At 30.2% G+C, this 26,105-nt stretch overlaps 3 protein-coding genes across 3 annotated transcripts; 1 reads left to right on the forward strand and 2 right to left on the reverse strand.

The window, feature by feature from the left end:
• Positions 1 to 962: 962 nt before the first annotated feature.
• Positions 963 to 4,612, reverse strand: LOC113853748 (uncharacterized CRM domain-containing protein At3g25440, chloroplastic). Its single transcript, XM_027484337.1, has 5 exons — positions 4,532 to 4,612; positions 4,046 to 4,121; positions 2,974 to 3,427; positions 2,160 to 2,561; positions 963 to 1,196 (listed from the first exon to the last, which is right to left on the reverse strand). Exons 2-5 carry the CDS (start codon positions 4,102 to 4,104, stop codon positions 1,044 to 1,046), a joined length of 1,068 nt encoding a protein of 355 aa, XP_027340138.1. The 5' UTR covers positions 4,105 to 4,121; positions 4,532 to 4,612; the 3' UTR covers positions 963 to 1,043.
• A 4,351-nt stretch (positions 4,613 to 8,963) lies between these two features.
• Positions 8,964 to 13,341, forward strand: LOC113854783 (endoglucanase 8). Its single transcript, XM_027485997.1, has 7 exons — positions 8,964 to 9,176; positions 9,281 to 9,694; positions 10,003 to 10,095; positions 10,232 to 10,393; positions 12,271 to 12,382; positions 12,627 to 12,790; positions 13,015 to 13,341. The coding sequence occupies exons 1-7, from the start codon at positions 8,964 to 8,966 to the stop codon at positions 13,339 to 13,341; spliced, it is 1,485 nt and encodes a 494-aa protein (XP_027341798.1).
• Positions 13,342 to 18,424: 5,083 nt separating this feature from the next.
• LOC113856332 (protein PLANT CADMIUM RESISTANCE 3-like) lies at positions 18,425 to 19,182 on the reverse strand. Its single transcript, XM_027488116.1, has 4 exons — positions 19,113 to 19,182; positions 18,941 to 19,012; positions 18,656 to 18,868; positions 18,425 to 18,501 (listed from the first exon to the last, which is right to left on the reverse strand). The coding sequence occupies exons 1-4, from the start codon at positions 19,180 to 19,182 to the stop codon at positions 18,425 to 18,427; spliced, it is 432 nt and encodes a 143-aa protein (XP_027343917.1).
• Positions 19,183 to 26,105: the final 6,923 nt, after the last annotated feature.

Below are 26,105 nucleotides of genomic sequence, written 5' to 3' on the forward strand. Positions count from 1 at the left end.
AAATAGTTACAGCAGTAAAGCGAATTCTAACTATTTTGTTCAGAAATCAAACCGGATATGAGGTAGTAAAACTAAGCTATAAATATAGAGTCGTAACAATACATGTACAATGGCATAACAAGGAGTGTGTGTATGCACCACTCTCTTGTGTTTATTCTCATTCCTACTTAAATAATTTTAGACCTAAAATACCGTTATGATTAATTTAATTAAAAAAGAAAAAAAGAAATTTTAGAAAATATTAAATAAAAGTAACAACAGACATATGAGAGTGAAACACTCTCCCGTAACAAGTATAAAAAACCTGCTGATTCAAAAAAGGAATACATTTTGTTTTAATTTCTTTCTTCAGAGAATAAGATATCCTGAAAGGAAAAAAAAAAAAAAAAACTACAGTCAAGTGAGAAATCAATGATGTCGAACAGAGAAATCCCACTGGGATAGCCATTAACCAAACGGAGAATTCAATGATATAATTGGGGAAAATGGAACAAGGTCACTCGTTGTCGTGGGTAAGAGATGTAGAAAAGTATTGGGATATAAGATATCATGACCTACATAATACCGTCAACATTAGGATTTCATGCCTAGCATATAGACTTGAGATTTCATGCCTAGCATATAGACTTGATATCTCAGCAAAAATTAAACAACTTCAAGAAAGATAAAAATGCCAAATCTTACATTTCCTCAAGAAAAAACAAGATCACATTGTCTGAGCCTCATGTATGTGACCTTTGTGTCTATCAAAGAGAATCACGCTATGACCAAATGGGTCGTTGAAGAAATATGTTGTTTAAAGTCTATTTTCCATTTATTCGCATCATTTTACCGTTTACTTATATTTTCTGGTGTAATTATACCGTACATAAACCCTAGAAGAAAGGATATGCCACAATTTCAAGGCATTAGTTGAATCACAAAGTTATTAAAATGAAGGTTATGATATATTCTTAAGGACAGGAAAAAGCAAGAAAACTAAATTTTCATTGCATTTTTATTTCTAAACTAAGCATCTTTTGTATCAATTGGCAATAACATTCTTATATACCAAAAGTTGCATTTTTAACTGTGTCCTTCTTCCCTTTTTCAAACTTTGCACGATGCTGACGGTACTGTTCAAGCTCTTTCTCCAACTTTTCAATGAACTGGCTAGTATGCTCAAGGGATTGCTCATACCTATATTTCTCCAAGGCCTGGAAATTTCAAGTTTTGATAATAAGTTAGAAACCATAAGATTTAAGCTAAAAGAATAGACCCCGATGCTTTCTTAACAAAAATATATTTCCAGTGTAAAACTATGAAGCATCACTTTGCACTAATTATCCAGTCAACCAAAACACCAATCCTTTCATCTATCAGAAAACAAAGGTGGGGCCCGCTAGTGCTTGTTTATCTCAATAAAAGAGGATTAGTCCCTCAACAGAAAATAGAAATTATAGCTTCAATTCACTGGTATGCATGAAGCAAATGAGAGAGTAGGGCACCCTGACAATTCCTCTTAGTTGCAATATATTAAGGCATAAATCCATAGCAGTCTGCAAACTTTCATAGCTAACCATGTTCATCAATTCAGCAAATATTTAATAAATTAAGCATTCTGAAATACTGCTGATTAATATCAATAAACTATTAATTTCGACCTAGTCAGAGCTCATCAAGAAATGATGATTGCTATTATAACTTGAAAAGATTTAATTGAATTTCATGTACAATCTCAACCTTCTAAAATTGCAACATATATGAGAGCCATGCACTTATACATGAGAATTGAAAACCCTCGAGTAGATAGTGGCTATACTTTTAATTGCCAATGACATAAAAAAAAAAATTGGAAGGAGAGAATGAGACATAATAGATTAGGACAATTTATGTTATTTTAGAGATAAATGTACTACTGTAGTTTTGGGAATCTTATAAGGAACCCTGTCTTATTAGAAGGGATTTTCTAATCATATTGAATTAAGAATTTTATACTACTACTATAGTATTAGTATTAAATACACTAGGACAATTGAACTAAAATTTTGTATTGCATAATAATACAGTCTCAATTTAATATCATGTTATTCTGACCCTATAATTTCTTATAAAAATACCATTTAATATTTACTAGCAAATACATTTGGCCAATGAATAACAAATGCAAAGAAAATTACCTTTGCTTTTGATATTGTGTTTGGAGGTGACATTACTTTTGGTTGTACATAGTTCTTCCCACGGTAAAAAATGATAGTATTATTAGGCTTGATGTCAATCACAATGCCTTTGCTCAGTCGAGCAAGCTCTTCAGCGTATTCGTGAACTTGCCCTGGTCTGCAAGGCTTGCAGATAACCTTTACTGTCTCATGATTCTTCCAATGAAGATGCATGTTTAGAACTACCCCACCAAACACTCCTCGTCTCCCAACTGGAACATAGTGTTTCTTTTTCTCACCAGTGCGCTTTAGGTAATGCCTCTCCTCTTCAGTTAAAATTTCAGGATCAAATGTTTCTGCTGGAAGTTTTGGTACATCAAATTTTCTTAGCTTCTCAATCAGCCAAGTTTCCTTTCGCTTGGCCTATCGAAATAAAATTTAAAATAAAAGACCCCAAGTTAGAAAAGGGAAAGTTAAGGAAGAAAGGAACACAGTCTATTTCCTGCCTAATGGTATTATATCACAGTATATACAACTTGGATAATAGACATCTTTCTTTTTTAACTTGACTTGACTAAGTATCTTCATCTAAGTATACAGAGATACTCAATGCAACAAAGAGAAGTGGAAGCAATTTTATTTAGGGACTATCAGTCATCAGAAGTTCACAACAATGCCTATACAACTATTAGAAATATGTTGGAGGTAAAGGATGTCCAAAAATAAAGATGATTAAATCATAACTTGCCAATAACAACAATGAACCAGTTGAAACAAGGTAAAAACAACAGCTTACAGGAAAGAAATCTTTAAACTGGTTAGCACGAAATCCAACCTTTTCAAGCTTATATCTGATTCTAACTTCTGGATTTGGGGAATTCATCTTTTTTTTGGCCTTCAAACGATAGAATCTGAGCTCATTCCGTTTAGCCTTTCTAGACATTTTAACTTTTTTCTTTGTCTGGCTCATTTTAGAACTAATATCATCAAGCTTATCCAGCGAGAACCGTACAACATTGTTGTTAGTCTTCATCTCAATTGAAGCATTATTTATGTATCTGGCAGAGAGCCAGTTTCCCAGAATACCATGACTTCTAAGGATATTTGATCTATGCATCAAAAGAAAACCTGATAAAGAGGATACATCGGGCCCTCTTGAAAGATGCTTCAGTGTTCTGTAAGTCCTTGGATGTATGCATTCATGAGGAGTAAAAGACCTTGTTGCAGTAGGGGATGATGAAATGGTTGGAACATGTTTAATTAGACAACATAACCAGAATGTGCTATCTCTGCCGAACAAGAATATAACTCCATATTTAGGAGCACCATAAGAAGTACAGGAACTATGATAAAATTTGTTCCTAACAATCTCAAAATTGAAAAACGAGTTAAGTAAAATTAACTGCATTGTCGAAAAAGACTGTGTTACTGTTGTTCACATCTAGGAAGGACACTTCCCAATTTCCACTGAGGATAATGGAGAAGCTACCTTCTTTTACCGTTTGATAAGATGCATATTTATCTGTTGCTACAATTTCAAAAGGCTATACTCAAGTGTTGTCAACAGCTAAAGGCAATAAATAAGCATTAGGTTATACTGTTTATAAAATATATATTTTGTTGTGAGATCTACATTATATAACTATCTTTGACTTTTGGCTTATAGAAGTTGAGAAGATATGAAGCTGATTCAGGAGTAGCCCTAAATATCTCAACCGATAATAAACTCAAGCAAGCATAAGAAGCAAAAGTCATCATTTTTTATTTCCCTTCCTAGCAAGTAAAAGGCAGACAATGCAAAGATAAAGGCAACCAATAATTATTGAGGAAATGAACACTCACAAACAGAAAATAAAACAAATACCAATACATAAAAGAAATGCTTAAATTAAGAGAGAAAAATGAACCTCTTGAATGCGCAGGAAAGGCAACTCCTTGCTCCTCTGACTAAAGCTGTAGAAAACATAAAAGTCCGAAATCCAGCTGAAAAATCATAAATGGAAAAAGGTAATGAAAAAAAAAATCCAAAAGATAGAGATTGGGGTAAATTAAAGAGTGCAGAAGCCTCGTGACTAAAAATGATCTAAAAAAGAACAATAATCAGTAGCTAAAATAGTGGGAATTCAAATGAGAACAATAATCAGAAGCTAATCATTCGAACATGCACCGCACCCCACCAAGATGGGCAAATGCTATGAAACTCATGACTCTAAAAATGTAACTTTCACTCTTTTTCAGCGGAAAAATGAAAAAACTAATGCTAACATTACTGGGTCATCAGAGAAACAATCAAGAAAGAGAATTATAGCATGATGGTTTATATCAGTGGGTTGTAGCAGCAGGCATAATGAATTAAACAGAACAAGAGCAAAACGAAGTGGTTCAAGACATACTTCGAACAGGTTGTGGTCATAGAAGTAAGCAAATGATAGAAATATTACTCCAAAGACCAAGACCTGAATGTAAATTACCGACTTATGTATACATGTATGAAGGTATATGTGAAAAATGATTAATTTATATCAATGTTATATCTCAAGAGCTATGCATTTGCTAACAAATCAAGCTGAATGGGTAATTTTAGGCCAAGTTATTTTGATATTGGAGATAGTGCACGAATAATTTTGCTTTATTTTTCTAGTATGTGTGCGTTATTGACCTTTTTTTTTCTTTCTAGAAAACAAAAGGCAAGAAGCCAAAAAGAAAAAAAAAAACAAATAAAAAAACACTAAATACAAACTATACAAAGCAAGCAAACACCAGTTAGGTCTTGTAGTGAGATAGAACATCATCTAACATCAATCGCAAGCATTCCAAATCGAATTCTATAAAGTGAGTGGCGTTTGTAACGAAGCCTAGTTTTGCCTTATACTCCCCCACATATTCCTTACACGAGTTTTAAACAAATTTACTATTATTCGCACTTATTCATGAATATTTATTAAAAATAACTTAATTTAAAATAACTCATGTATAAAATTATAATTAAAAAATAAAACACTTGAATTACAAAAGTAGCACAATGTTTTGTTACAATAATAATACATTATTAAATTAAGGACATATTAATATTATTATAAAATAAGAATGAGAGTAACATCTTTGCATGAATGTGTGTGTGTGTGTATATATATATATACACACACATATACATAAGGACGTTTTAATAAAATTGTAGGTATAGATACTATAGCATACGGGTATTTTAGTACCTGCACTCGTCCAATTAATAAAAAAATTCCGACTAATTAAACTTGTAAATATTTGTAGGTACAAGTATTTTTACTCATGGCATAATTTTATCCATAAATATAGATAATTTTATCATTTTGAAGAAACTAAGATATAATAAGGACTTAAAAGAAGAAAATCATATTGAATTATGTCATTGTATATTACACAGGAATCAGCCAGACCAAGACATGTATAAAAATTAAGAGGTTAAATGCCTTAGAAATGCATAAACACAACTAAATTTATAACACTAACACTTAGTTGACCGTTAAAAGTTCAAACCTTTTTTTATTACAGATTCCTTCTTAGTTAGTATAGTTTTTGTATCTTTGAAGGTCATCTTAGATATAGACAAAACTAAGGTCATAAATAAGTTGAGTACTTAACGTTGATGCTTGATTTGTAAAAAAAAAAAAAAGCATAAACTCGACTTTTATATACTTAAATCAATTGAATTTAAAAATCTTGAACTAAATAAAAAATTTTGAAACTTGAATTTAGCTGTTAATGAACTGTTGACAACCACTTTACAGAATGTACTAGACTTTGGCAAAATTGAGAACTGAAAAGCTATTGTTGGCTAAGAAAATCTCCATAAAAATAGTGACAATGGGCTCTGGTAAAGCAAGTTATGTAAAAACATACATATGCAGGAAGACAACAACATCTAAACAATACATGAAAATGAATTGATTTGAGGAATGAGGACCACGTATACACCACGCTCCTAAGAAATTTCATAGCAACTTTAACTCTTTCTTTTTTTTTTGTCTAGAGCAACTTTAACTTCCACGTAAACAAACTTGTAACTATCCATCTTAAGCCCATTCTTACGAAAGATTCTAGAGAATCATACGTGGGCCTAAACTATGCATTTATGACAACAAAAGGTTGTCGAGGTTCAACTTGAACTATCCTCACCCACATGCAATGGAGAAGATCGTTGATCAAAGTAGTTTAGGAATTATTCACCATCACCGTATATGCAAATATCTATAACTTGTAACATGAGAAGTGATCTCAGGTAATAACACATTAATCCCATGACAGTCCAAATTTTCATAAAAAAATCATAAGTCCCAACTTTTGAAACCTATTTTTAATGAGCCTTTTATCTCTAGATTCAAGAACTGTATTTATTAGAAACATAAAAAGAGAGAGAAAATGTATTTTTGGATGTTACTTATAACAATAATTTAGATGGCCAAAATTAAACGCATAAAACCTTCTTTTAGCAAGGCAAACAATGAGCTTCTAAGAGAAAACTCTGGGACAGATACTTCACGCAAAATAATTTTATATGTTTATAATTATTAAAGATTCTCACATATTATCAATTAATTGATTTGCTTAAATGTGATACACTTCAAGTTTGAGCACATATTTGTTTTACCAGTTGTAACACATTTCCTTTGTCCACATGAGATCCCTCTTAACATTGCATTTCCAACAATAGTATCAGCACAAACGTCCAGTCCCAATATCTGCAAATGTATAGCAAATTTGCAAATGCAAGTGACTTTAAGACAAAATATTATAATGAATTAATGGTGATCATATATGGTTTAGAAAGTAAAGATTTTACTATTAAACCAAAATTATGAATTTTCCTTCCAACCCTCATTTGCTGCAGTTTGAGCAGTATGAGTCAAATGACACTGACTTGATTATTAGTCGTTTGTAAATGTATGGAAAAGAAATAGCCGATGGCATTAATTTGTAGAAAACTAATTGTCGCTGCGACTAAAATTGAAAGTCATTGTTTTGTTATTTGAAAGTTAATGGATAGAGGGCAGTGCCATGTGTAAGAGGGGGTAGCTCATGGTATTTTGGTAATCTTCAAAGGCTGTTTTTTTTTTTTTTTTTTAATAAATTCAATACTTTAAGTAAGTACAAATTTGCGAGCATGAGGGTGTAGGATTCCCAAATAACGCTTTTTATGGATTAAATGGGTTTTTTTTTAAATATATTGATGTTGTTAACTAAGATGAATTTGTACGTGCATTTGATACTAAAATGTGTAGGTATAAAAGTTCATTTAACACCTATATATAATATGCAGGACGCATTTAATAAAGTTGACAGCATGTGAAAAATGTGAGTTATCAAGTAATGAAAAAAAAATACTTGTGTAATAGTTGATGAACAGAATTATAATTTAAAGTGGATAAACAGCTTGAGTAAAATAAATTTTGTAATCATGATTGTTAGTAAATTCAATAATGAATTTACTTCTAAGTGAATTCGGTCACATTCCCAGCTCATAATTTAAAAGATTTTTAAAACTAATTATAAAGATAAATTTTTTATCAATTAAATTCATATGATATGAAGCTTTTTACTTAAACCTTTCTCGGCATATGACTTTAATGTCACACCTAACTAATATTTGATCTCAATCTTCAATGCGTTTTTCTGAATGAGTTATTTTTTGGAAAGTTAGCTCTAAATAATATAGAGATGGAGTCCCTCACCACAAGCAGTCACTGAAATTCTCCAAAAATATGGGTTAGGCATATGGGTATTGGCTTATTTTGCGGATATTTTAAAAATATATGTAAATTTAGAGTGAAAACTATAGTATTTTACCGAAATTTTACTTAATATGGTTTATATTCACAGACTTTGTAAATTATATGATTAGAATTGAGTTATTTTTTATTTAGAGTTACTATGAAATATTTATGCTGCCAATTAATTTAAATTAATTGTGATAATGAATAATTCACACTAATGTAGTAATCTATGATTGAATGATAGTGTACAAAAAAGTATACTGTCAATATATTTTAGTTAAATTCTTAATAAATATTATGTCTAAAATAATGTTAACTAATATTTTTAGAATATAATATCAAATAATCTTGACATACTAATATTGTATTTTTTAATAAAAAAAATACTTTTATTAATTTAGTAATCAATATTCTGATGCAATGATTGATAAATATTCCTATATGTACCCAAATTCCAACCTGAGGGATAATATGAATGCTATCTATGAGGACTTTTTCGTTTTTCCCATTTGGTATGGATTATATTCGATTTCTAATAATTTATTATCACAACCGATGCAAAAACAGGCACGTCCATGGAGCTACTAATAATAATCCAACATCACAACGTAAACTCACATGCTTCCCCCTTCCCCAATACACTACACAGAGTCAAAGCATCTGACGCTTCACAATCATTTTCCCATTCTCATCATAAGCTCAGCCACATCCACATACAATTCTGGGACCCACACTCCCCCATTCCCCAACCCCTATCCCCCCCCCCCCTCCTACTCCACGTGTTCCCTACCAATTGGCGGTGCCCATCACGTGTCCACATTATTCCCATTCCCAAACCTTGAAACTGGATCCGAACCCGGTCAAGACCCGTTTCCATTCAGTCAAGCCCGGTTTGCATCGGGCTCCGAAATCAAACCACTGCCATGTTTCCACGTGGCGAACACGCATTGGAGAACTCACTGGAATCCAAGGATGCTTTCTCGTTTATATAACAACCTCGACCGTTTCCCCTTCATTCCTCACACACACTCCACACTGAACAGCACCACAGGGTCAGAGTGGGAAAAGCCAAAAAATGGCGCCAAATGCTCTCTACTCTGTTCCCGCATTCCGCATCCTCACCATACTCCTCCTTCTACTGCCCCCAATCTCCGCCGCTCATGACTACCACGACGCCCTCCGCAAGAGCATTCTCTTCTTCGAGGGACAACGCTCTGGCAAACTCCCCTCCGACCAGCGCCTCCGGTGGCGCAGTGACTCTGCATTGCACGATGGTGCCACAGCCGGAGTAACCACACTCGAACCTAACTCTCTCTGTATTTATTTATTTGTTATCTTTGTGGAGAATGTATGAGAGCTGTTATGGTGACGTACATTGTGTTGTTTATTCAGGTGGACTTGAGCGGAGGGTACTACGACGCGGGAGACAACATAAAATTCGGGTTTCCGATGGCGTTCACGACGACGATGTTATCGTGGAGCGTGATAGATTTCGAGAAGAGCTTGGGGGCAGAGCTAGGGAACGCGCTGAGGGCGGTGAGGTGGGGAACGGATTATCTTCTGAAAGCGACGGCGAAGGTTGGGGCGGGGGTGGTGTTCGTTCAGGTGGGTGACCCTTACTCCGACCATAACTGCTGGGAGAGGCCCGAAGACATGGATACGTTGCGCACGGTTTACAAGATCGATGGGTCCCACCCTGGCTCTGACGTGGCAGGAGAAACTGCCGCTGCTCTTGCCGCTGCTTCCATCGTCTTCAGATCACGTGACCCCTCCTACTCTACACTGCTCCTCAATCGAGCCGTTGCGGTGCGTTACACACTCTCTTTTTAGTTTTTCCTTTTTCTTTTTTTATTTGCTTGAAAAGTGAAAAACGGAACTGTGGTAAGTTTGAAAAGCGGTTTTGTGAAAAAAGGAAGGCTTTCACGAGAGACATGAAATGAAATAACTCCCTGCACCCATTCCACCCAACACTTTACCGGGAATTGAATTTTCTTTTTCTTTTTCTTTTTCTTTTTCTTTTTAGGTTTATTGAGTAGTTGGTAAACTGGCGCTTTTATGTTATTTTCCGTTAAAATATCGCGAGAAAATGACGGTTGTTGCGGGTGAGGGTGCAGGTGTTTCAGTTTGCTGACAGGCATCGTGGTGCATACAGTAACAGCCTGCGCCGTGCAGTGTGCCCGTTTTACTGCGACGTCAATGGTTACCAGGTATGTAATTCTAATAATGTGTGTGAGGCTAAGAGTAACAAAACAAAATCATCGAATATTCGCCGTCTGATTAGTTTAGTCTCTTTAAGTTTAATCGGTTATAAAGTTACTTTTCTGCCATGGGATGTTGATGTAGGACGAGCTGCTGTGGGCAGCTGCGTGGTTGCACAAGGCCTCACGTAGGCGTCAGTACAGAGAATACATTGTGAGGAACGAGGTGGTGTTGAGGGCCGGGGACACCATTAATGAGTTCGGTTGGGATAACAAGCATGCTGGGATTAATGTTCTCATCTCCAAGGTACACTTCGTCTTCCGTTTCTTTCATTTACTATAAGAGCCAAGTTATTACTATTATTTCATAATTAGTTGATAAAAAATCTTTAATAAATAAGAGTGTTACTAAAAAATAATTATTTCTTTTTAATATTCTAGAATAATAAATTAATTGAAATATAAAATAAAAATGCTTGAATGGCTTTTAACATGGTATATTACTGTTATCAAAATCGTATGTTTTCATTTTGGTCACTACTACTACTTTTCAAATTAATTGAATTATTGCATTTTATTAGTATATTATGTTTGTGTCATTGTGTGTGCGCGTATCAAAATGCTCTTGTCTTTTATGTGTTGTTTTTGTTCCTCCTGTCTTGCGTCTCTCGTTGGGCATGTGGGGGCGCAGTGTGACACTGTTCATTCATTCAATCTGGATGCAGAATATAGAGATAAAGTTCTGTATCACGTGGTCTTTGGATTGTGACTTACTTTTGTCTACTTCGGACTCTCATTCCTATTGGCCCATTCCCAATCTGTTCATCTATATTATTAATCATCCATCCTCACAAGCACAACAGGGAATTTCAGATCAATACCATTGTTTCATAACATTTACTTTTACAAATATTCCCGCAATTAGATACTATGTATGATTTAGATAATCTATTTTATTTTATAACATGGAGCTTACTATTTTAAAAATATTAAGGGACATAATATTCTCTGCCCAGGGAATTGCATAACAGATTATCTAACACGGACTTATTTTTTGTTTTTCTTTTTTTCTTCTTAAAATGTTAAATTATTGAGAAACAAAGTATAAAAGTATGAATTCATCTCAAACATGATAAATAAAATAAAATAAAATATTCTTAAATATAAAGAGTAGTAACAAGCCTAGGTGTTTCTATAAGCAGCAATAGTTATTTCAAATGGTGTATAGAAAATTGTAAAAGAGAATATAAAGTATTTTAAAATTTGACTTTCTCTTACTGGTGGGTCATATTAGGAATCTATGATGTAGTGAATAAGGTTGTGTGCATATGTTATGGTACAACTAGATGGGGGAATGTGAGTACAGATTGGATTTTAAAAAAGCTTTATCCGTTTATTCACAAGTTTTTATTTTAAAAAAGTCAAGATGGCAATGAGAAGGGGGGAGGGAGGGGGTGCAAAATGCTGATGATTGCACATGATGTGAATTGCTTTATTAAAACTAATGTGGGCACCAGTTTTAGTTATCATACAAGCGAGACATTCCCTAATAATTGGAAGTTGGATCTAAATAATGCCACTGGATCTATTTATTAGATTGATATATAAGGGGCAACATTGTCTTTTGAAAAAAGTAGGATGAAAATGAGGGTAGTGTAGAATGGCTTGTTTCGTCAATCAGAACCAAAATTTGGGTGGCCAAACTGGATGCCCTTCATATCGTAAACATTTGGAACCAAAAAGTCTAGCCCTTTAATTATTTTCATCCTTTTAGGTCTGCCAAATGGATGGGTCCCAGTACTGCACCATGCATGTGCACCATACCATTATTTTCTGCACAATTGCTTTACTTTCCCGCAGCGATCGAGTCTGTGACTTCTTGTTTAAGCTCTCATCGCTATCACATTTCCCGCATTCTTTTCTTGTAACTCACCATTCTCGTACATTTTTCTTATCATCCTTCTACATATCCCGTGCTATCACCGTTCTGTAACCGTGATGTGATGCGCATTGTACATTTATACTCATAGAAAACCATTAACATAAATAATTTTATCCAATGCTCATGCAAACAAGTTCATTGGGTTTTCTACTTGATCCTCAAGGGTCACAGAGATAGTTCTACATTAGTAAATACTAATTTGCACCTTAAAAGCAAATAATATATAATTTTATTTTCTGCAGGAGGTTTTAATGGGAAGAGCAAACTATTTTGCGTCGTTCAAACAAAACGCCGATGGATTTATCTGTTCAACATTGCCTGGAATCTCTCACCCTCAAGTTCAATATTCCCCAGGTATTCCCTAGCTGTTTTCACTTTTTTTATTTTTGGAGAAAAGCGATGCTTGCGTGATTAAGGCATTTTACATTGACTAAATGATTTATGAAACCCATCAAAAGCCATTAATTATGCTTTGCTTTTGAAAGGAAAAGCCTCTGATTGTGTTTTTGTGCATCGGAATTTCTACACAATCATTGGAATAACGGTACTTACTGTTTTTTTTATCGTTTTAAACTTAACTTGTTGCTTAATTGAAAAGGTGGGCTTATCTTCAAGGCTGGTGGAAGTAACATGCAGCATGTAACATCCTTGTCTTTCTTGCTCCTTGCTTATTCTAACTACCTAAGCCACGCCAATAAGGCGGTGCCATGTGGCGAGACTACTGCCACCCCTGCTTTACTCAAACACCTTGCCAAACGCCAGGTGAGAATAGCATTTTTTGTTACAATATTCTTCTTTCCACTAGTGGGCCCCAACCGAGCTTCACATCACCGTCGATTAATTAAGGACCAATTTCTAGTTTTCGACTTCTGACAAAATTAACGGCTAGATTTTGTCCTTTCTGGTGCACTAACGTAAATTGACATCGACACGTGATGTGCACAAAATGTTCTAATTTGTGAAATCACGTGGCTTTCATTTACTAGGTGGACTACATTCTCGGAGATAACCCATTGGGAATGTCCTACATGGTCGGATATGGGGCACACTACCCGCAGAGGATACACCACCGGGCCAGTTCTCTTCCCGCAGTGGCGGCCCACCCAGCCCACATTGGCTGCAAAGCTGGATCTCAATATTTCTTTAGCCCTAATCCCAACCCCAATGTGTTGGTTGGAGCCGTAGTGGGTGGGCCCACCAATAACACAGATTCATTCCCAGATTCCAGGCCCTTCTTTCAGCAATCTGAGCCCACTACATATATCAATGCCCCTCTGGTGGGCCTCCTCGCTTTCTTTTCAACTCACTCCTGACTCTGCATATGTATAATCTATTATTATTTCTAGGTGGTGCGCAAAATGGTCACCCTGCATTGTTCCAAAGGGAAAACAAAATCTAAAAAAAATGGAGAAGAATGTCGGTAATAGTATTCTGATTTGTGGTTGTTTTATTTCCGTAAGTGAAGTGATATAAGTTGTATACTAGAGGGTACTATGTAACGGGGCAAGTTTATAGAAGCTTTATGCTGTGCCAAGGTTGAATGCTTTTGATTTTCACCCTCGCGTAACTCATTAAGAGTCATTGATACCCTAACTTCCTAGTTAACAATAATTCATAATTTTACAAACAATAATTGAGAGAATTGAATGACATAAAAATAAAGCTAGTTCAAAGTACCAATAATTTGTTACAAAAAAAAAGGTATCAGCAATCACCATCATTGATACAGTAACTTGTCTACTCATGGCACTTATGGATAATTCTAATTCTAACTTTTTAGATTGTTGAATGGATATATCAAATCGTAATTACTTAAAATATTATTTGAAAAAATCATTTTTAGTTAAGAAAAATTTATAATTTTAGAATTAATATTTAATGTAATTATAAATAATAATAATTAAAAGCACCAATGAACTCACTCATTGGCGGAGATATTCGAATAACAATTAGACAGGATTCGACTTTGATAAAGTACTTTCTAGTTAAAGAAAATTCGAATTTTAGAAGCAATAATTGTTAATATTGAATGATTGAAAGGAAAAAGCAATTAAGCACGAAAATTATTAAGTGTTCTAAGACTATATGTTATACGACAAAAATTTATAATTTGTAAAAAAATATTGCATACATGCGTAAGTGACCAAGATTATATACCACTAAATCTTTTCATTTTATATTTCAGGTAATCTCTTTCCATGTTCTCAATTAGCACTCGTGCATATATGGTAGCGCCGAATTTAAATAAGAATGGATAATCCTCACCATATACTTTGTGGACCAAACACGAGCACACGACATGTTTCAATGTTTTCGTTTTGATTCCATCTTTTACAATTGACGACCAAATAAATGCAACTGCAATTTATTTCATTTTTGCACTTCAATTAAAAAAAAAAAAAACTAAGACGTAAAACATTATTCAACAGAACATGACGATGACGAATGTTTCATGACACTGACACAGGCACAACACACTTGAATGTCATTTAATAACGGCTCATGGCACCTTCCACTTCTGGAGCCTGCATTACCCCACGGCGACCCAATTCCACATTCCTTTGCCAACCTATCACAAAATTGAGTCTCTATTACCATTACCCATAGTCACTTAAAATAATCCAAATAATTAACAAAAAGCAACACATGAATTAATAAAGTTAAAAATCATAATTAAATATTGTTAATAATATCACTTTAGTTTATTTACCAGCAGCCACATCGAATCCACGGGCTTGAAGCTCACGATACTCTTGGCAAATGGATACGGAGAATCAGAAACAACTCACCAAAAAATCACAAAATTGGCTTCCTTCAATCCCATATATCCTCCTTAATTTTGTGCGATAAATGCAAGCATAGAGTGACATAAAATTAGTAAAGCCACCAAGTAGACAGTAGATTATTCCGTGAGCTAAACAAGCTGCCATTACACACATACGAAAGGGACTCAGAATCTAATTGAAGAATAACATTAGACATGATTTCAACAAAAAATTAATAATATTGTTTTTGTCCATGAAAATATATTTTCTGATCTATATATTTTGTTAGAGGAAAAAAAAAAGGTAATTAATTGACGGTGAATTAGAGAGTTACAAGTTGTTCCTCTGTCGATGATCTCAGCTATCCTTCCGAAGGAAATGCAGGGGCACCAGAACGTGAGGCAAACTGAGATGAACAAATTTGAAAAATGATTGTTAATTTGGTTTTGCATATAGCCAGTTAATTAATTTAACTATATCAGATATGGTGAAGATATGGAATTAAGAGAATGAGAGTTACAAGCGCCATATTCTTCAGCGCAGCAGTTGCACAAGCCAGTGGACCACGATTCACCAAGAACCACTGTGTCAACCATTTTAGGAGCCTTTGATTTTGGTGTAGTCAAAGTGATGCCTCAATGAATGAAGATATGGTCTCACTTAGCTGATATATATAATTAAGAATTTAGCTTATTTAAACTGAAAGTAAATGTCTGTTTATTGTTGATTTTAATTTAATTCAAATATTTAGTTTAAATAATTAATTTTAATTTAATAGTTAATATTTTTTTACTTTTTTGGCTTTACGCGTTTTTCCATCTAAGAGACAAATCCTGAAACTAATAGTTTCCAAAGTAAATAATTTTTTCTTGAAAAACATGTTGGACTGCATTAAAAATTACGAGGAGAGATTTATTTATATTTTTTGACTTTTTTTTTATTTCTAATCCCTTATTTTTACTTTAAGGATACTAATTAAAATTTGTTAAATTAATATTACTAAAAAAGTCTTCAAACAAATCCTTAGGGGTAAACAATTGATTGGTAATCTAATTTTTTCAAGTTGATAATATTATTAAACGGAAATAGAGAATTTATTATTCAATAATTAGGTCTGATGTTTTAAAATCGGGCTTAACACTCTAGTTATTTAGATCATAAATTAGTTAAATGTTATTTGATTTCATCACTATGAAATACAAATTTACAATATACAATTCAATTTCTAAGATATTGACTATTGTTTTCTTAATTACGACTCTTTTACATTCCTTTTCATTTACATCAAAGAATGAGTAACAAATAAAAGTAAATGCTTTGAGGTTTAAAAATAAAAAATATATATACTGACTACTGTTTTCTAACTACAAATAATTAGTAAAATTATTAAATGAAAAACATAAGCTTAGAAATCTAACAACATTTAATACTTTCTTCTTTCATATGCATTCAGTGTCTTAGAAATCTAAATAATTAATATTTCTTTTTAAATAATTAGTTAATTTTATTATAGGGATATTTATTAAGAATATTTAATGAAAATCTTGAAAGTTTCCAACCCAGTAGTTGATTATTCAATGCTTTTAATTGATTAAAAATAATAATTTTAAATGTTTAGTCAACTAAGGCTTTTTTTTTACAAATAAATTCTTAATAACGCTTGTGAATTCATTTTGTCATATATATTTTAGCCACACGTTTTGGCAGAGCTTAGACCTTCTCTATTTTTTCATCCAACCATTAAAATTATTACAATCCGAATTTTATTTTTAAATTATTAATACTTTAAAAATTTTCAATAGTCAAAATTTTGTCCATTTCCTAAAAGAAATAACAAGGATCCACTTTCATTTTGACACAATGCAATACAAAAAAATGAATTAATATTTAAATTAATAAGTATCTTGAGTACTGTTTAAGTATTTATAAGCACACAGTAAAATATATTGATATAAAAATATTTAATAGAAGAGTTTTCATTAATAATGATTCATATGTATAAAAATATGAGCACTTAAATTTTTTATTTCAAAATTCCATAAAATTTAATATGATCAATAAAACATTATTTAATGATAAAATATTTCAGTATAATTAATTTTGAATTAAATAATTATGTGCATTAAATAAAATAATTAAATATATATTTTTAAAATAGTCAGTTAACCGAACAAAAAATACTTTAATTTTATTTGATGGAAAATATTACATGATGTATAATATATAAAAAAGCATTACTTTTTGATAAACTGTTAGCATATAATTTTATATTATCAATTCACTAAAATACATGATAGATATCATTTTCAAATTAATTATTACAAAATTAATAATTTTTTATATGATGATTTATAATTAAATAATTGTAGAAAAATAGTTACAATATTAATTTTAATTGTATAAATTATACATGCTAGATTTGAGTAGTCATCAACTTTAATTATTCAATATAAGTTAGTTTGAGAAGAAAAATATTAACCACAAAATTTATCTTCACTATATTTTTAAGATAATGTGAGATATCTTAATATTTACTGTTTGAAACAAAATAGTGACATAAAAATTATTGTTTGCTACAAATTGAATGAAACTTCCCCTCCTATGCTTTCCTTATCAAGCCTTTCTTGAAGTCATTTCTTCAGTTCAAGAGCCATTTTCAATATCCACTATAGGAAACCATGAAAATATCACCATTTGCCACTTTCTTTTGTTGGAGTGAAAGTGAGTATAATAAAAAAAAAGAAAAGAAAAATTAATAAAAAATGTTTTTATTATTTGATTAGTAAAAATTACTTAAGGTTTTATTTTTTTTAGTAAATAAAGAGAGATTAAGAAAAAAAATATTAAAATATAAATTTATCCATTTATTTACTCATTTAATACATATTATTTTAAAAGGTATAAAAATGACCTGATATAATATTTTTTAAATTAATATATTGATCTTCTAGTTTAGAAGTAAATAAACATATAATTAGATGAATTTGAAAAACTAATCATGTATAAATTAATGACTTTGTTTACTTTTAGTTCTTATTTAAATGTTTTAAAACAATAATTTTTTAAATTATAATATTTATTATATTTTATATATTCTTGAAGTAATAATTTTGGATAAAAATTAATTATTATAAAAGTTAACTGCTTATTCTCAATTCTTAATATTTTTATATGTTAATTAACTTTTTAATTAGTATTTAAGGGCACATATCAAGAAAAAATATTAAATATATTTTATTAAACATTTTACATTACTATAAAAAATATTATAAAAATATTTTAAACTTCTTTAAATATATATTAAAAAATTATATATTATAAACGTACAGTAATTTCAGTTTCAGTAGTTAAAAAAAGATTGTTCCATTTTCAACTTAAATAAATTATTAATCTCCAAAAATATTATAATTGTAATTGAGTTTTTATAAAAATTTAATTCAATTTAAGTTATTATATTTGATAAAAATACATAATTATAATATTTTATTTAAAATGAAAAAATATATTTTTAGAGAGTAGAATTTATTTAAGGCAGTTTATTTGCAATATTTGACTACAACGAGGACTCTTTATTTCATTTAAACTTTTCACTACAAACCACTAACTGCCTCCATCACCATAAACATTAACGCTAACGGCTCATGCCACCTTCCACTGCTGGAGCTGACGTGACGCCACGTGTACGCATTTCCACGTTCCCTTGCCAACCTAAATAAATAAGCCAAAGATTTACTTTAATTAATTATGAGTTTTATTAATTTGAATTGATAAAAAAATGTTTATTTTTCTGTTTTACATGATATCATACTATAATATAAATGAATGTACAGTGTGAGTTAAATAAATTAGTTGAATTAATTACCAGCAGCCATGTCGAATCCACGAACTTTGAGCTCACGATACTCTTGGCAAATGGATAAATGGGGGCAGAAGCAACTCACCAAGCAATCACTACATTCGTTTCCATGGATATTGTATAGCTTTCTCAGCTTTGTACGATACACCCATGCGTATATGCCCCCAAAATGAGTAAAACCAGCAAGCAGGTAGAAAAGTGTTCCGTGTAGACAACAAGCTGCATAAGCAATAGATAAATAATAATGACATACTATTTATGATACCAATTGAGGCTCAATTAAACACTCACAAGTTGATCCTCTGTCCACAATTTCGGCTATTCTTCCGAAACTAACACAGGGACACCAGAGCGTGAGGCAACCTACACATCAAAAGTTAATATTATTAAATGAAGGTTGCTTCATTTGTTCACTATATGTCGCATAGTTTGTTTATAAGGAGATTAATAACTGGTTAAGTACATGCTCCACAGTCAGAGAAGCAGTCGCAAAACCCAGTGGACCATGATCCAACACCAACCTTCTCGCTCATTTTGGAAGCCAAAATTTGTGTGTGCATGGTTAAGGCCTCAATGGATCGTTATTAAATAACTGGTGTGTGCCACTGTCGCTTCGGTCAAATCCAACTAGTAAAGCAGTGGGTCAATCCCACTTAGCCATGTACCAAAATAATCTTTCATCGCTTACTTGATTATTGGTTTGATTATCTTTTGTGATTTAATAACTACACGATTTACATTTTAATTCTTGTTATATTGATTTTTAGATCAAACTTAAATTTAATTACAAAGTAAAGTGGTAAGTGCATGCATATCTACACTCGAAGTATTACTCCGTTCTAGTGTGGGAAAACGTATGAAAGATCTAAGACGTGTTTGATTCGCTAAAACCTTTTTAAAAGACTAGACAATATAAAAAGGATAAAACTTAAAAGTATTCTAGGCATTGGTTTTTAATTGAAGTTAAAGTTTTATCTTAAATTAATTTATTATTTTTCAATACTGATGTGTATATTAATAATATCTTGAGAATAACGACCACCCTAACTCATGATGCCACAACATGTATTATTGTCACGTAACAAGAGAGTAATTATTGATCAAAGACGTGGAATAAAATTTTTAATTAATATTCAAAATTGTATAAATTAAATATTTTAATTTTTAATTTTTTTTTGTTATTCCAGACTTTCTAAATTATTATTTATTTTACTTATTTAGTTTCAAAGATTAATTTGATAGATTAATAGTAAAAAATGCTTTATAGGTGGAATAGGTTCACCGATGCAGAAGCACCAGGTCATCGTCTACTCAACGAAAAAGTTGAATTAGGGCATAAAGACAATCGAGTATGAAAAGCACATCCACTCGACGAAGTGGTTCTCATCAGGTGCGAAAACTAGCTATGTACTGATTTTTTTGCGGCCACGTACGGTTTACATTAGGTTACATTACTACTTGGTATCCGTCGTTTACGATATAACATAAAGCATCCACAGAAACATTTCCTTCATGTGGCTATTGCCTATTGTTCGCTTTGCGTAGCCTACGACTGAAGGAGTCAAAAAGTAAACATTGCACCCACCAATTCTTTGGCTCCCCTTAATTAGGATAGTGTTGAATATGTTCTTGTCTCGTGTCTTTTTTGAAAAAAAACTAATGATCAGAAAAAAAAAAGGTGAAAAGTGTTATTTCTTGAAATCATGTCTAAGTATGAGTACTTCCGAAATTATGTGTATGAAATTGAGAGGGAAATGAAAGAAAAAATGGATTTGCCTTTATTTTATTTCCTAAAGAGATGGTCGATGAGGTAGGTTTTAAGTTCGAGAGAATAATACGAACCAAAGTTATAGCTAACAAGGACTTTCCAATAAAACTCCTACAAGAAGAATAATTGTAAAATCTTTCTTCTCTGCGATGGAGTCTTTTATATCATCGCTGTCTTTTTCTTATTCCTTTTCTTGAAAATTCCAAGTTGTACTGTTGTACACACTAATTAATATGCACGTCCTTTTAGTAAGAATGTCTTCTATCCACCTGGCAATGTCTTCTTTTAATACTATAGCCATGTTCATATTTGGTAAAGACTAATGCCATTTTCACTCTCTTTGTTTTTATAATACTAATTTATAATATATATATTTTTTTTATATTTTTCTCATCCCATACTCCTTTCTCTTCTCTTTCTATCTTTCTTTATATTGCAGAAATTAGTGTGACAGAGTTGAGTAGCATCACTTTTTGGCCAATACATGTTTCTACCTATCATTAATCTGAATGACACAATTATCTCTTATTTTCTGAAACATCTTCTCATACCCCATTTAAGTTATTCAAATAATAACAATAATAAAACTAAATCAGTAATCTGGTTTTATTTTTATGACTTTATTTTTGTTTTTGGAGTGATTTTTTTTAGCCAGTTACCACTTGAATTTTTGTTTTGGTAAGTCGTGCTCGTTTCCCTAATATAAATAAAATATACAAATTTCAAATTTTAAAAATTGATTTAATTAATAAAAATTATTTAAAATATAAAAACAAGTATTCAAACTTTATAATTTTAAAAATATAAATAATTTTAATTTTTAAATTATTATTATTATGGTAGATATGAATTGTTATTTAAGACTAAAGACTTTTTTGTATTTTTGTTTGTGCAAGCGCGTGTTTCTATTATTTCGATACCAATGAGAAATTGAGAATGTCTTCTTTTTTTTTTTCCCTCAATGGATCATGTCCCACAGTACTTAGAAAATAAAGATGTTAAATTAAAAAAAAATTACGAAAGTATGTAATAGGTGAATAAAAGAAATCTAAATATACACCTTTAAATCTAGAAAAAAAAATAATCTTAAAAAACCTCAAATACGAAAACACCAATAGATAGTTGAAAGCTTGCTTAGCATGTATTTTTTGTAAGCCCAAAATGTTTGGGCGGATATACAATATATTAGGGCCTGTATTTTTTTTTACAAAATTTCATTTTGGAAGATAAAATAAAAATGGTAGTGTATTTAGCAAAAAAAGAAGATACAAAAGTAATGACCTCTTTCAAGACTTATGTTGGGCCCAAAAAAGTAAAAGCTTAGAACTTCTTTTTCGGTCAAAAGCTTTAAAACTTGTTTATAAGGTCACTTTTGTTTAATGGCCCAATGGAAAACAGAAAACCTCTTAAGCAAAGTCCTAGCCCCATGAGCTTGGTAAGCTTGGGTCACACAAAAATAAATAAGAAAAAAAAAAAACTGAGATGAGAGAGATGCATGAGATTCATAAACAGTAAGAATAAGATGAAGTTTAGAAATCTAGGGAAATCTTTTTCTTGTTTTTTTTTTGCTTTTAAATATTTGTGTTGAAAACAGTAAGAAAAAAAATTCACTATTTTTTTATATAAAATTATAACTTTATAAAATAAAAAATAAAATAACATTTTTATAACTAAAACTAAACAAAAATTCGAAAATCAGACAACTCTTCCCTATTTCATCAACAACCGAGTGGGCTTCTCTTCACACTGCACATGGCACCTTTGGACATCTAAATTCCTTTTTCATTTGATATTTGTTAATAATTAAATCAGCATTAAATAAATTTATTGGTACTACATAAATAGTTTAATATTTTTATTTAATAAAATTTTATAATAAATCTAAAATATTTAATATTAATAATAATACAATATAATAATTAATAATGCGAATACTATTTTTGGCACGTATAAATACGGGTAGTGTGAGAAAAAAAAATCTACAATTCTGTATATCTGGGAGAGGTATATTTTTCTTTATTTTCTTACTTGAAACTTCCCATTGTTTGATTTAGACGCAGCGACTTTCCGTCCATTTTTATCTTATCCCTGACAGCTACAGAAAATGTAGAAAATTAGAAATTAAAATAAAGGAGTTGAGGATAAACATTTAATGATAAAAAAAATTATTAAAAAGTATTTATTATATTCTTATAATTTTAATATAATAAATATATATTTATATTGAAAAATTTATAAATACGGAAACTGAGGCTCATGTTAGCAAAACCCTTCAGATAATGAAACTTTGTCCCAGCTGTAAGGTTGTAAGGCTGTAACAAGGCCAACTTTACTAAGTTGACCAACTTTTCATTCCTCGTCAATTTCTTTGTCTCTGCGTGCACGACGGTCTCGTCAACTTAGATACAATTTATAATTTTTTATTTTTTATCATTGAGAGATTATATTGCAGAAACCAATATTAGTCTAACGTTGATTCTGTTAAGATGTAGAAGAACCACTGTAAATTTTATTTTTTTAAGAATTTTGTTGAACACATAATTTAGCTTAAAGTCGTTTTATATTTTTATGTGCTAACCTTTTGCTTTAATTTCTTTTCTTTCAAATTGCCAATTGCATCAAATGTAATTTACCCTTCATTAAAATTAGCATGTAAAACAGTGACTTTCCAATGGTTACTAATGCTCTAGATTTAAAAGAGAGATATTGTTTTAAGTGAGACGTTATCGTTAACAAAATAATAAAAAAAAAGGATAAATTATGGGGTAGCTATAAAAAATATTTAGAATATTCTACATAAAAAATTTTAACTAATAATATTTAAACACATATTTAAATAATAACTTTATTTAATAATAAATTATTATATTTATTATATTTAAATAAATTAAAATTTAAAAAAAAAATATTATATTAATATATTTTTATATTCTTAATTTTACTATTATTAATAATTAATTATTCAATTAATATATTATTTATAATTTTTTATTTAAAATTAAAAATTTATAAAATAAAATAAAATAAGAATTTTAAAATACAATAGGACTATACAACAAACAATATAAATAATATAATTTTAAATAAATTATATATAATAATATTTTAAAAAAATTGTTACATATTTTTTTATTAGTATAAATTTTTTTGAATACAATACCTATAAAAAAATTTTAGAGTACCACAACATACACCTAAAAGAAATTCATAAGAATAACATTAGATTTAATTAATAAATTAATTGACTCAAATTAACGGAGAGTAAGAATATAATAAGCTAAAAAAATAGTTAGGCAAAATAATTTAAATATAATAAAATATAAACAATATATATATAAAATATGATATTTTTGGCGAATGTACATGAATATGGCATTTTAAAAATTATCATTTGCAATTTTTTCATAATTCAAACAAAAACTTGCAACATGTAGACTGGAATAACATGACTATGAGCTTCATGGACATATGAAAAATTGCCATAGACAATCTTTGACTCTTCCACTCGCGAATGCATGCAGGAATTTTTTAAAATCTTATGAAAAATTGCCATTCACAATGTTTGATAGGGAGCATTGTTCCAATGGCGAAGTAGTTGAACGCAGTAGAAAATCTTTGAAAAATCATCATTAGCTATCTTTGACTCCTCAAAAACCTGCAACAATACACTGTTCTATTCCCTACCACATGTGTCAGCAAGCAATTAAAAGTTGCTAAGGACGACTATAAATTCCACTCTGATGCAAGAGAAGATATGCATGAGAAAGTGAGGAGGAAAAAAACGAAGAAAGAAGAAGGAGCATTCTGAAATTTTTCTAGGAATAAGAAGAAGGAATGTTATAAGTGAATGAAAAAATATTTGAGTATAAAATATTTAAATTCAAAAAAAAAAATTTGAAAGATGGTTATAGATATTACATGTAATTCAGCATATTCCAGAAAGCATTTGTAATTTAAATGTAAGTGTTTTAATTTTTATGTTTTAATTAAAATTTGAATTTGATTACAAAATTGTGATAAATATTTATGATAATGTAATAATTAGTGAGTAAATAAAAAAATTACTAAATATACATTTATGGTATTGTAATTAATTGTTATTATTGTATTTATGTTGATAAATAAATTTGAAGAAAAATATAATATTAAGTAATAATTGAAAATATTTAATATAAAAATAGAAAGTTTGAAAAAAGAAATTATTTAAAATCAGAATAATAATTAAATTCACATTAAATTAATTTATATTAAATGTTGTAATCTCTGTTTTTGTTATTTATTTACATATTGTAATTCATATTAAAGTGTTATTAGTTATTTTTAAAACATAGTTTAGAACATTTAGAATAATTAGTTAGTAAATATAATAAATTACAACATGTAATTTTAAAATTCTGTTATTTAATTTTATTAACATAATATTTTGTTAGTAAGTTAGTAAATATCATAATTTATAAATTTCACTTAAATTATTTGTGTTGATTAATATTATTTTTTTACAATAAAAAATAAAAACATTATAGTTCCATCATTTATCTATAATGTCACTTAAAAAAAAAAAAATTTATAAGATATTAAATTTTGTCATATTTCTAAAATACTGACAATTGTTTAAATGTTCAAAAGTTATCAATAATATATATATATATATATATATATATATATTTTAAATCTCAAATGTTGTTATTGTCAATTTTATAAATATATAATTTTTTTTAAATATCACCATTCATATAATTTGATATTTATAAATTAAAAAACGCTATTGAAAAGATTTTATAAAATTTTATATTCGTGTAATAAATTAAAAAATTATAAAATTAAATTTTTTTATAATTTTTGTATTATTAAATATAAATACCATATAAAAAAAAAAAGCCAAAAGAGTTACACAAACCATTCTCATCTAATCAACTTGATGTGGATGGGTTTTGTCCAGTCCACGCTGTCAACTATCAAGTGACTCGTGAAGGTTTTATTGGAGCATCTATCATGTCAAGCACGCAGATCGTTGATTCTTCCTTTAAAGGCAAATTTATTATAATATTATAAATTTAAAAACAATTTATTATTTTATAACAAATCTGAAACAATTTCTCAATCTGAAATTTTTTTATCGCGTGAATCAAATTTTTGTCAAATAGCTGGCGAAATTATTAATTTTTAAATTTTTTAATATCTATTTCGTCACAAAAAGTACGAATTATGACTTCTTAGAGTGGTTAAATTAAAACTTCTCTCATAAGTCTATTTTAGAGAGCGGTTCTATTTGAACCGCTCTCAAAAGTTCATAACCGTTCTCTTAGATTTAAAATGAACGGCTGGAGAGATTTTGATACATGTGACAACATTTGAGATGATTCGCGTTGCTACTGGCGAAAGTTTATTTCGCCTTGCAGTTAGCGAAACTGCTTTTGACTGACGTCCTTTTTCCTCCTCCGTGACGGTCCTCCTTCGTTTCCATTTTGCTTTTCTCCGTCTCTGCTCCTCTATCATCGTCCTCCAGGCATATAGGTAAAAAAGAATTTAAAATTTAAATAGTTTTTTATTTATTTATATATAGATTAATATGTTTTTAGAAAAAATGAAATGTGATATAGTTAATTAAAATATAAAATTATAATTAATTATTAAGAAGATAGGTTAAATTAAGATTTATAAAATTTGTTTACAGGAATTATCATAGAT

This window comes from Abrus precatorius, unplaced genomic scaffold (genome assembly GCF_003935025.1).
Source record: "Abrus precatorius isolate BTA unplaced genomic scaffold, Abrus_2018 Scaffold11, whole genome shotgun sequence".
NCBI classification, from domain to species: domain Eukaryota; kingdom Viridiplantae; phylum Streptophyta; class Magnoliopsida; order Fabales; family Fabaceae; genus Abrus; species Abrus precatorius.

What these genes read in the sequence shown, in the direction of transcription:
- LOC113853748 (XM_027484337.1), bottom strand. Translation starts at nt 4,104, where the DNA reads ATGTTTTCTACAGCTTTAGTCAGAGGAGCAAGGAGTTGCCTTTCCTGC. An exon ending in TCAGATATAAGCTTGAAAAG is followed by an intron (nt 2,562 to 2,973) that starts GTTGGATTTCGT and finishes TTATTTCGATAG; the next exon opens with GCCAAGCGAAAGGAAACTTG. An exon ending in ACACAATATCAAAAGCAAAG is followed by an intron (nt 1,197 to 2,159) that starts GTAATTTTCTTT and finishes TGAAATTTCCAG; the next exon opens with GCCTTGGAGAAATATAGGTA.
- LOC113854783 (XM_027485997.1), top strand. Translation starts at nt 8,964, where the DNA reads ATGGCGCCAAATGCTCTCTACTCTGTTCCCGCATTCCGCATCCTCACC. An exon ending in TCCTCAATCGAGCCGTTGCG is followed by an intron (nt 9,695 to 10,002) that starts GTGCGTTACACA and finishes GTGAGGGTGCAG; the next exon opens with GTGTTTCAGTTTGCTGACAG. An exon ending in GCGACGTCAATGGTTACCAG is followed by an intron (nt 10,096 to 10,231) that starts GTATGTAATTCT and finishes ATGTTGATGTAG; the next exon opens with GACGAGCTGCTGTGGGCAGC.
- LOC113856332 (XM_027488116.1), bottom strand. Translation starts at nt 19,182, where the DNA reads ATGAGCGAGAAGGTTGGTGTTGGATCATGGTCCACTGGGTTTTGCGAC. An exon ending in CTTCTCTGACTGTGGAGCAT is followed by an intron (nt 19,013 to 19,112) that starts GTACTTAACCAG and finishes TTTGATGTGTAG; the next exon opens with GTTGCCTCACGCTCTGGTGT. An exon ending in TGGATTCGACATGGCTGCTG is followed by an intron (nt 18,502 to 18,655) that starts GTAATTAATTCA and finishes TTATTTATTTAG; the next exon opens with GTTGGCAAGGGAACGTGGAA.